The sequence below is a fragment of the Pelodiscus sinensis genome, chromosome 9 (assembly GCF_052426305.1).
Source record: "Pelodiscus sinensis isolate ZL-2025 chromosome 9, ASM5242630v1, whole genome shotgun sequence".
In the NCBI taxonomy this organism is placed as follows: domain Eukaryota; kingdom Metazoa; phylum Chordata; order Testudines; family Trionychidae; genus Pelodiscus; species Pelodiscus sinensis.
Genome location: NC_143060.1, coordinates 37,995,500 through 38,007,427, shown reverse-complemented (window position 1 = coordinate 38,007,427; position 11,928 = coordinate 37,995,500). Strand labels below are relative to the sequence as shown.

General features: G+C 41.9%; 1 protein-coding gene across 2 annotated transcripts in view; it reads right to left on the bottom strand.

Moving 5' to 3' along the window:
• Nucleotides 1-3,162: 3,162 nt before the first annotated feature.
• The window catches only part of SLC44A3 (solute carrier family 44 member 3), a 75,252-nt gene continuing 66,486 nt past the window's right edge, over nt 3,163-11,928 (bottom strand). Inside the window, exon 16 of one of the 2 annotated variants that reach the window (XM_075936568.2) lies at nt 3,163-10,302. In XM_075936568.2, the coding sequence (XP_075792683.1) occupies nt 10,162-10,302 (141 nt within the window). In that variant the 3' untranslated portion in view covers nt 3,163-10,161. The remainder of the gene's footprint in view (nt 10,303-11,928) is intronic. The other variant, XM_075936569.2, reaches the window with a different exon arrangement.

The window sequence follows — 11,928 nt, the reverse complement described above, 5'->3', positions numbered from 1 at the left end:
TCCAATAAGCATTTGCTTATCAGCTAGTGGACCAGTCTTTAATTTCCCTACCGGAGATCAGCTGGAGTTCCCAGCTATCTCCAGATCCTAATATGCTGTCCCTTTGAGATGCTGACGTGGCATTTCCAAGGGGTAGCACTGTATGGAGCCGGGGGTCAGCTGGGGACTCTAGCTGAACTTGGGCTCCATGCAGTACTGCCTTGTTGAAATGCCGTGGTGGCATATCAAAGGGGAGGTGCATGCGATTAACCACTATTAAATTTTTTAAATCCCTTGCCAGCTGTACTATTTGTCTACCAAGTCATTCTGAAGTATCTGCCTCAGTCAACAGAATTAAAACAAACTTGGAAGGAAATGTCCATCACACCTGTGAATTAGCACTTTACTGCAGTTGCTCCTGTATAGGCTTGCATAGGAGTTCAATCCCTATGAAGGTAAACAACTGTGGGCACTCAGATGCAATAAAATACCAACAGTCTTCATAATACTGCTTTTATGTCATATTGATCAGTTTTAAACTACTTTCCTGGAAATTGCATTTTTTTTTTAAATAAACTTGGTCATTAGGACTAGGTCATCCTAGTCCAACTGAATTCTGTGTATTTGAGTCTGATCCTGCACTACTGTTTTGTTTTTCTCTATGATCCAATGAACTACTTAATTAGCATGTAATGTGCAAATTAATTTCCATTTTTAGTTGTTTAAGGAATCACGACTCTGAATTTAGTGGATAGTGCACAATGTAGGAACGAGGGAATATCCACATACAGCTTAAAAATACACTTCTATAAATTTCATTCTGACTGACTAGTTGAATATATAGTCACAAATACCCATTACCTGTTTCCTTAAGACCAAGCTTTGTGCACAATTAGCTTGATTTCAGACTACATTACTTTGGACTACTTTAAAACTGATTAGTACATTAATCCTGATGTCAGAATGTAATCAATTCAGGTTATACTCTCCCACTCAACTTCCCTGGGACAAACCTGTACAGATAAATTAGTGCTGCAAATATGAAACATTGTCAAATACGGATTCTTACCTGCAACATCCCTTCTGACTTTAAAGTTCCTCACTAAGTAGTCTGTGCGCGTGTTAACTACCAAATATTACCAGACCTTTATCCACAGAAAAGCTACTGTAAGAATAGTGTTATTGCACCCTTCATCACAATGTCTTAAAGCTGGTCTTAGAAGGTGTAGGTTTTTTTTTTTTTTTTTTAAATATAACTTCCCTCCCTCTATCATTCTACAAAGATTTAATGAGTCAAGGCCCTGAGGACATGTCTACACTAGAAGACATTGACCCTCTGGAGGTTGATTGTTTAGCATTTGATTTAGCAGGTCTAATGTAGACCTACAAATCGAACACTTGAGAGCAGCCCCCACTGGCATCTGGTATGCTTCAATCTGCAAAGAGCAAAGGAAGCTGCCTCCTGCTCTGTGGATTCCACCATGGCTCAACTAAAGGTAAGCTAGTGCCAACTATGCTTTATGCATAGCTGGAGCTGTGTACCTGCAGACTGTGTCTACACAGGGAATATGTCTGTGTTTTCGGAACAGTTTCCAAAAAAGTGGGCATGTTCTTTTGGCAGCCCTGTATTCTTCATTTTATGAGAAATAAGTGCTCTTCCGAAAGAGATTTTTCCCATATTTGGCCCCATGTAGACCGGCCAAATGTCAGAAAAGCCTCTTCCGAAAAAATAGGAAAAAGGTCTAGACAAAGCCTAACATGACCTACCTGGGCCTAGAGTAGATCAAGCCTTACTTATCCAGACTCATAGAAATTCCATTTAGTAGTACAGACTTTTCACTGAGGGGGAAAAGGTACTCTTCAGCATTTACTGATAACCTCCCAGCTGTAATTAAATCTTAATGAATCCATTTTGTTCTGTAGACTAAAAATTGAGAGGATGTTTGTTAGAATTCTTGAGAGAGCATTTTGGAAGTAATCTCTTTGAGTTCTTTAGAAGGGATGTTGAATCCCACTTTAGCAACAGGTTTGAGTCTACCTCTAGAGATTGTAATCTAAGTAATGGAAAGCAAAGAAATGGCGAAGACACCTCTAGGGATCAGATTTTCCTTTTTAGAGCCCACAAAGTATAATTGGCCAACCTCGTTTTACAGCAACATGTCAATAGCATCCGCAGTAAAATAGTGAAGACAACTTAACGTAGGACATCAAAAGCCTGAAGGCATTAAAGTTGGCAGTTGCACCTGAAAATATTTGATATTTAGGTTTTCTAAAATGCCTTTTACAGTTCAAGTAGGCATTCTTTGAAAGATGTAGAAGATAGATTCTGCCTATTTCATACAAGTTCTTGTTCCTATTTAATGTCTGTTTCCACTTCTAGCAGATGTAGCCATGGAAAGATGACAATGCATAAAATAAACTCACCCCAAACAATAGGAAACCCTTAAAGATATATGTGGGAGAACATGGAGATGAAATAAGGATGAAAGACTACTGTAAACTTGGTCTGGGAATTAAGTGCAATATAGTGTAACTGTTCAACACACCGAAGTGAGAGGAGGTATCTAGTCAGTAATCCATGAACTTTAATGTTACTCAAGTTCTTCAGAGTAAGTCAAGAAAATAATCTCTCCTCTAATGGTAATACAATACAAATTTATAGAACTATACACCTAAGACAAACTGAAAATCTAGGACTGTCGAAGAAAGGAGATGCTGTTATGTAAAATAGTGAATGGCTGTGTATACTTACAGGAAATCACAAGACATCAGAAATCTGGTAACTGTAGGAGGAGTCAGAGCTCTCCATTTTTAAAAATAGGAATATGCACAAGGCCAGTAAAATGGTATCTTTTATTGGACTGGCTTCTGTTGATGGAAGATGCAAGCTTTCAAGCTACATCAAGCTCTTCTTTAAATTCTGACTAAGACCTGAAGACCACTTCTGTGTTGCTCCAAAGCTTGTACCAACTAGAAGTTGGCCCAGTAAAATACTACCTCACCTTTCTCTATATATATCCTGTGATGAATATGATTATAACACCACTGCAAACAACTCTAGAAGATACTGTACTTCAATATCAAGTCTACTTTTCTTTGGCATTAGGTCCCTGCATTGCTTTACATTTATCATTCTAAACTATATTTCTGTTAGAGATCCTATGTTTATTTCTATTTTAAAACGTCTTATAAAATAAAGTCGTATAAATTATTTTCTAAGCTTCCCTATTGGTATTTCAGAGTCTTTTCAGCAACAGACTATACATAATGTGCTGTCACATGAAAGAAAAAACATTCAACAAATAGAGATCCTGTTGCTAATATCTATATGATCACTAAATTTTCAGTGAAGGACTATTTTCAAGATGACTGTGTGAAATGTGTGGTTGTTTAATCAGGAAGGACTCTGGAGTATATTATATGCCATCCTCTACTTGGCTCAAAGGCTGCTGATCTAACAATGAGGACATTAGGTCAGAGGACTAGCCCTACAAGTTGTCCTGAAACTGTTTAAGGCAGGAGTGGGCTAATAGTGGTCCAAGGGCCAGACATGGTTCATCAGGATTAGCCCCTGGTGGACCACCAGGCATTTTGTTTACCGTAGCATCCTCAGGCATGGCTGCTCACAGCACCCATTGGCTGTAGTTCCCATTCCTGGCCATCAGACGCTGTGAGTGGCCGTACCTGCAGATGCTCAGGTAAACCAAGTGCCCCTCTGGGGACTAACTCTGATGAACTGTGCCCATCCCTGATCTAAAGGTAGGGTGGATGCTTAAAGGAAGAGGCAAAGACAGAATACAAATGAATCAATGATATCAAAGATAGGCTACCAGATTTACCTCTGTCACTGCCAACTGGGTAGAACAGCTGTTTGTAGGTGCAGGCTCTCACCCAGTAGGAATTCACTTTTGGAAGCCAAAAGAGAAGTAAAACAACTACATTTAGGACTCCCTCACAAAGTACCACCATAGTTTCATCTACTTCTGCTGAACTGAGATGTACATATGACTGGAGAAGCTTCCAGTGTCTGGTTAAGCTATATTCCACTTGGGTCATTTCCTTGGTATAGTGGAACCTAAGAGTTATGGACACCAGAGTTACAAATTGACCAATCAGTCCCACACATCATTTGGAACCAGAAGTGTGCAACCAGGCAGCAACAGACATACAAAAAGCAAATAAAATATAGTACTGAGTCAGACTGTTAACTACCTTTTAAAAAGTTAACCAATTAAATGCTTTTTTAACCAGTTTACCATGGCGTAGCCCTCTGCCCGCAGTGCACGGTGGTGAGCCCAGCCAGAGCAGCCCCACCGCACGGCAGCTGGAGAGGCTGGGCTGGGCCCACTGCGCTACAGAGCAGGGGCGTGCTGGGCTGGAGCAACTCACACCTGGCTAGGCTGCCAGTTACCCTTTTGTATTCCTAGAGTAGTAGGTTAAATGTAAACTCAAACTAAGCAGCAGTATTTTTCTTCAGGCTAGTAAAGTTTTAAAGTTGTATTAAATCAATGTTCAGCTGTAAACTTCTGACAGAACCACCATGAAGTTTTGTTCAGTGTTATGAACAAGTCAGTGTCAGAAACTACTTTCATTCCCAAGGTGCTCATAACTGAGGTTCTACTGTACTAAATTCTCTGGATGCTGCCTTGTCCCATTGGAAGAACCACACTAGGGAGCAAAAGGGCAAGTAGTCCCCATAATGTTTCCCTTGTGGAATTTTCTGCCCAGTGCATGGATTTTCAGGCTGGGCTTGCTGTCCACATGAAAGACTGCAGGAACTGCCTCCCAAATCCTCAGTTCTGAGACAATCAGGAAATTAAGTCCATCTTCATAGAGGACCTGTGCCTCTGGCCACGCCACTAGTAGTATTAGGGCTTTCACTGCCAGTGGCGCTCAGAAATCCCTTATATATAGTCTTTGGGAAGGATCCCACCTGCTATCTGTTCCCCTCCACTGCATAGATCCCCAGACATATAGAGAGTTAATGTCTGGCTGAAAAGGTAGAAATAAGAGAATGCTGACACAGATTGTCTAAGCCTACTTTTCCTGCGGCAGGGAGGATCCATAGATCTCAATGGAATGGTCTAACTTTACAAGATAAGAAAATTGTCCACGATTGCTTTTGCTGCCTCTGAAATTTGCTTAGTTACTAAACAAACTGTCCTCAACCGATGAAGGTTTTTTTTAGGGCAGCAAAGAAAGGAAATTTCACTTACCTGCAGAAATATCTCATCTCCTAGACTGAAACTATCTGTACTGCCTGTATATCTCTGCTCGAGACATCCTATGTTCTCCCATGCAATCCTGCCTTCAAAACAGGAAATTAAAACAGCTCTGGAAAAAAAAAAGATTGTGCAGCACTTACTAAAAATCAACCATCAGTTCTAGAGTTAGGTGAATTCAGAAAACTCACTATAATATCCCAATCTTTTGAAATATTTTCCAATTTCCTCCAAAAAGGTGGAAAAATGGATCCATGTATCTCTCAGAACAGAACAATTTTGACCTTATGAAAATGTATGACATGCAGGATCTAAACCCAACCCCAGAGCTGAATGAACTTCAATTGTGCATAAATAAAAAATGCTCTTCTAGGATTTTTTATTATTAAACTTTTGTTAATTTTATCATCTCTTCTGAAGGCTCCTTCCCCCTCTATAAATCTTAGGTATCCATCCTTTGTCATCTCTTTATTTACTCTCTCACCATGAGGTAATTTCCTTCATGCCAGTGCAACTTCCTCATCAAATTCTCTTCAATCATATCTGCTTCTTTAGGACATTTCATCCTATGATCTTAGATCAACATCAAGCATCCAACTGATTTTCCCTGCTTTCTGTCACATACAAAATGTTCATTTTTATTTAGAAACCTTTGTACATCTAGAGATTTTATCTTACATCTGCCATGTAGAGAGGATAAAACATCTGTTCATAATTTTTTTCTCTATTTAAAACCATTCCTCACCAAGACCGCATGTACCAAAAATCCCTCCCCAAACAAACAAAAAAACAACCTCAACTTCACATACCTCAAACTTCACATACCTCATAGACATTATCTTGTCTGAAAGAAACTGGTCATAATTTCCTTCCAAGGGTTTCAATGTTGCTCCTGAATTAAGTGGTTATAAAGGGATATTAAATAGCTCAAATGGGAATGATCCAAAATAATTTTTTTTTAGTTCTGTGCAACTGCTGACCCAGGAATTACTGGCTGGTCATATTTTGGGTCCATACCGAATTACTGCTGGTCATGTGAAGAGATTTATCAAGAGGGTCCGAAAGCAAAAGGATAGCACTTGTGGACTCTCACCTGTTTTCAAGCAGCACCATAAATCTTACAAGAGATTTGTTTATTAATTCAACTTTTATAAAACATGTGAAATACTTTTACATTTTTAATAAAATCAGATATGCTGGAAAAATCCATATATAAAAAATTAAACAATAATTAAATACCTAATTATCTCTTGAGCACAAAAGGTACAAACCAGGGTTACATATCTAACAGGTCCTGCCATCTTCATAAAAATGTATGTAAAATGTACTCTTCCAACAAAGTAAATGAGGCACTCTTGTTGTACCTTTGCATCCAGGATTTTCTTTAGTGGGGAAAGTAAGAATACAAAGAACCCTGTTTTGTATTCTGCTTTTCAATAAATTTCTAACTCAGTTCATTAAGAGTACAAGTAATGAAGACACCTAGCACAGTCATTCATAATCAGAATAATAAACTGAAACCATGAATTCTAACCTAAGAGCTTAGGAATTTCCATCGACTACTCGATTAGTTGATGGGGGGGCAAAGTGCTACCTATCCCAGCTGCAGCTCTGCAGTTTAAATGTAGTAGGAGCCAGGCATGCAGCAGCAGCCCAGCTCTTTAAACTACATTTAAACTGCAGAGCCACAGTGGGTTAGCTCCTAGGGGTGGCGTGTGGCTCTGCATTTTAAATGTAGTAAGAGCCAACTGGGACTGCTTAGTCTTAACTAGACTCCTAAATCGAACTCGGGAAGATTGATTGTGGTAGCAGTGATCTTCCACAGCGTGAAGATGTGGCTTAGTGTTCAGAAAGACAGGAGTTTGTACACTTGTTATAAATAACCAAAACTGCACCTGATTACCACCAATTTGTACTCCTGCTTGGAACAGGTCCCTACCTTTGATTAGCCACTCGGGTCAAAAAGAGGTGACAATATCGATTTTTGTGCATGACACCATTTAACAGGACATGGAATGGCTGCTGCAGAATATTTATCGGCCAGCCTTGGTTGTATTGAGAAGTATATTTTGTTCTATGGAGGCAGCCATGCTGAGTTCTGAAGACAATGATTCAGATCCTCAGCTGACATAAATTGTCTTAGCTCCACATTCAACTGGCCACATTTTTCTCTGAGAGCTTGTTTTCACAGCAACAATTACATCAAGTTAGTGCATTCTAAAACTGAAACCAGGGAGTTACAAAGTAATTAGGATAACAAAATGATTGGATTAGCTGCTAATGACTTGTAACATCAACTGTTACAGCCCCACAGCATTACTAGCTTGAGCTTCAGCATCACTCCAGTCTCAAACTATACCATCCCTCTCCTGCCCAAAAAGTCTTGAGCATAAACCAACCTTTGTCTACACTACAAAGTTGAGACAACTTACATTCCGTGACTGTACAGCCACCGCTGCAATTAAAGCGCTGCTGCATGTCCACACTATGCTCCTTGTGTTGGCAGAGTGCATCCACAATAGCAGCACTTGCATAGACACAGAGAGCAGTGTGGGTAGCTATGCCATTGTGCAACTGGCTTCAGGACTTTTTTGGAAAGGGTTTGCAATGATTCATGGGAACAGGGTCAGCATCACATGGTGCAGGTTTCTCATCCCATCATTCCATGGGCATTATACTAGGCTTCCAGCTGCTTCTCAGCTGCACTGACAACCTGCAAGTTTGTCATCTTTGTCAGAATGCATGGATCCTGCACTGTTCTTCAGCACTTGGCTGTGCATTATGAACACAAAGCTGTAAGAGGAGATCAATGGGAGGGTGCGAGAAAGCTATTCACCAACACGCTGACCCCTGCCACCTCCTGGTAGAAATGGCACATCTGTGGGTCCACACCAAAAGGTGACTAGTTACCTCCCTTCCCTTCTCCTATACCTGCTGCAGCTGAGTTTTACATAGCGCTGCTATATGACACTATTGTAGCCCTTCTCCATGTCCCAAGCAAGTTTCTGTGGTTGTTAACTGACTGTACCTGCACAGCCTTGTCTCCCCTACAGATTCAAGAGATCCACCACCTCCTGGGTACTCAAGGCAGGCTGCTGCCTGAAGTGGGCATGCTCAGCTGAGCAGTTTCTATGGGAGCTCTCCACCCTGAGCAAAAAGGAAGAACAAGTTCAGAAATTCCTCAGGCTCTCACAGGTCATCAGCATTCACTTATATGCCACTGGCTTACGTCAACCTTTTTGAGCAGAATTTCACAGGCCCTCCCCTTCCCCCCGATCCACTTTTGCTAGTCCAAATGGCTAGTGGCTTCCTTTCACTCTAATAGTTTTTTAATGGTTAGAACAGGGTGACGTATTCCAAAAAGAGAAAAAAAATGTAAGAAATGACTGACCAGTTCATAAGCTGACTCCAGAGGATAGTTGCAGCTTCTCAGCTTCAGCGTAGGCTGAGAAACGTGCAGACTGTAGGGCATGGAGCTACTCAGGTCCCATTGGCTGCTGTTTGCCTATATTGCTTCCTCAGCTCCTGTCCTTTCCATCTCCTGCCCAGCCACAGAGCCAGGAGGCTCTTGTGCCAAAGGGAGCTCTGGAACTGCCAGCTCCTCAAGGGTGGAATTTCAGGAGGGTGGGGGCAAGGGCAGAAATTCGGGAGCACGGGGGGAGGGCGGGGAAAGAGGAGCAAATAGGTAGCAGCTGTGCGCTCCAGGTTGTGGCTTGCTTTTGATCCCATTACCAAGATGCTAAGGGAGTGAGGGGAAAGTGCTTGCATCCCATCCATGCCTCTCACACCAGCCTGGTATGAAAGGCATGCATGGCCTGCAAGCACTTTCTCCACACTCCCTTAGCTTCCTGAGAATGGGTTCAAAAGCAAGCTACATCCTGGCATTCACAGCTGCTGCTGCATTCCCCACTCCCCATCTGTGTGCCCGGGGCATGGTGGGAAGGATAAGACAAGTAAGGATTAGGCCCACTGCACTAGGCCTGATCCTTACTTTTAAAAATCTTCCTCAGACCCTCTGCAGCTCTCGTGGACCCCAGGGAGCACAGGCCACTGATTGGGAACCAATGACCATAAGTGATGCAGCAATACTGTGTTGCTGATACTGATACTTTGTTGCTCTATGCTGCCCTATACTCTGTGGCTCTCATCAAGGGGGTTTTCTCATCAAGGCGGTTTTATTATGTCGTGTAGCAGGCGAGTTAAAGCGGCAGGAGGAATACTGTAGTGTGCACGACTAGATAGTTAGGTTGATGTAAGCTGCCTTATGCTGTCAAAACTATGTATTGTAGACATGGCCTAAGTCAAGCTAGAGATTTGTGTGTGAGGATGGGAGTAGAAGGCTAACACTGAAATTATAACAAGTTAATTGTACTGTAACTAACACGGCTACATTTCTATCACTATTGTGCTGTAAAGACACCCTTACTCTTCTTCCAAGTCTGAAACCGCATCTTGAAGGGGCTTCTCTTTTCTTTCACCTCATCATTTTTAAAACAGTGGAAAGCACAATCAAACAACATGTCCGCTTAAAAACAAGTACCAGAATCTCTGCTGCATCTGAGCACTGCGCAGTGCATGACAGCAGGAAATCTATACCCGTTCCAGTGGGAGTTAGAACCACCTAGCACTACACTAACTTACACTTAAGGACTTCTGAGCCTTTATGCCAATGGAAGGTCAATGTGGCTGTGTGGAACCCTGCCCATATTCCTCATCTGCACCTCTTCATCCTCTCTGTGCTGGGTGTGGGAAGGGTGGCTGGCACAAAAGCCAGCTCTGCCTGCTTTATTCCAGCACAGTTCACTGCTAGCCATTCATGTGCTTCTGGTGTCAGTAGCAATAATTAGTTTGAAGTGATGAAAGAACTGGGTCTCAACAATTTGGCTACTGCAAAAAATCACAAAGTAGAAAATAATATTTACAATCTATTGCCATTCTTGTAGTTCAGCTGGGAGACAAGTTATTTGATGTCCTCACTGCTTTGTCTTTGTTCCTGTCTCACCATAGGCTGTAGTTCTGTACCATCTTCACTGTTTGGTGGGGTCTTTGGGTTTCTGTTTTTTCTCCCCTCTGTTAGCTTGGTGCTTTGATTCACAAAACTCTACAAAATAAAAATAAATGACAAGGTCATCCAAAAATTTACACGTATATAATTCAATAATCTGGTGCAACACTGAAAAGGAGGACAATTAGCATGGAGCTCTAAACCCTTCAACTAGCTGGTTCCCAGGTGGATGACGCTGGAAATTAGCTCACATATAGTGCATACTCTACAAAGTCCAGTGGGATGTCTCTCTACAACAGTGGTTCCCAAACTTTTCGGCATCATGCCACTTTTCTGATTTTTGAAAAACCCTTATGTCCTCCCCACCCAAAAAAATAGCAGCAAAACTTTGAGAAAAAGAGAGACAGACAGAGAGAGAGAGGAAAAAGAACTGACTGGGGCAGCAAAACTTGATGGGGGGGGGGGAGAAGAGTCTGGGTCGCCTCGCACCACCCCTAGAATGTCTTCAAGCCCTCCAGTTTGGGAACCCATGCTCTACAACCTCCTTTACCGGAAAGCTTCATTTCCCTCTAGCCACAAGGACATGGCAAGTTGCATAGGGCACTAAAGCTAAAGTTGGAGAGTTTGGCAGTAGGATTAGGAAAGGGACTACAAGTTGGACCTCCCTGGACCAGCACCTTCAGAATCTGACTGGTCCTGGAGGAGGGATTTTACTGGACCAGGGGAGGTCATTTCAGGTCCCCTGATACCAGCCACCCGCCATTACATGGGCTTCTTGGCTCCCTCCTCAGCCCAGCTGAGCCGCGCACAGACTCCCTGCCCCCCCTCGCTGCCCAGATGAGCCGCACGCTGGCTCTTGGCTCCCCCCACAACCCAACTGAGCCACACACCAGCTCTCAGGCCCTCATCCCCCATACAGCACACTAAGACTCTGATCCTGGAACATGTGCCAGACCACGGGTGTTGCCGGACCAGAGAATCCCAGATTTTAGAGGTGCAATCTGTAGTTAGCAGTGCAGAGCAGTGTAGGTAGGGAATGGCTATAAATTGCCTCCTTGAGGGAAAAATTAAAAATAGACATGTTCTGAACTCAGACAAATGTGACTGACAGAAGGAAAAGACTCTCATTTGACAAAGGAAAAGTTTGGAGGGCAAGACTCCAAAAGTTCCACACTCAGGAATGTTACACTATTCATGGCAGAACTTAAGCACATGCATAGCTTTTAGCATGCAGTTTAGTGCTGTCCTAAATCAGGGCTAAAAACCAAACCACTATCTTCTTTTGTCCAAATGGTTACATTCATTATAGGGACTTGGGTATTTAAAAAAACCAAAAAACAAAAAAAAAAAACTTAATTCTGTGAACATTACAAGGAATGTAACAATGACTATTTCAAATCAGATACCATAGCATTTTTCCTGAAGAAATCCATCCAGAGCATCTGTATTGTACGGGTTTTTCTGGTTGCTGAATTTACTTTTCATGGACCAGCAACACTGTCTTTGTCATATGACATTTAAGGAAAAATGCAGACCTGGCCAGAAAGCAGCATAAAACATCTGTCTCTTAACCTTCCTCTTGATATGAAAGAGAAGGTATGTGCACATTTAAACATTCCACATGCCTTTATAACTAAAGTACTCTCTACCTTTACTAACTACTGAACATTTGTTTAAACTAAAGCTGTCTTCATAATCCTTCTGATGATTCTCCATGTAACA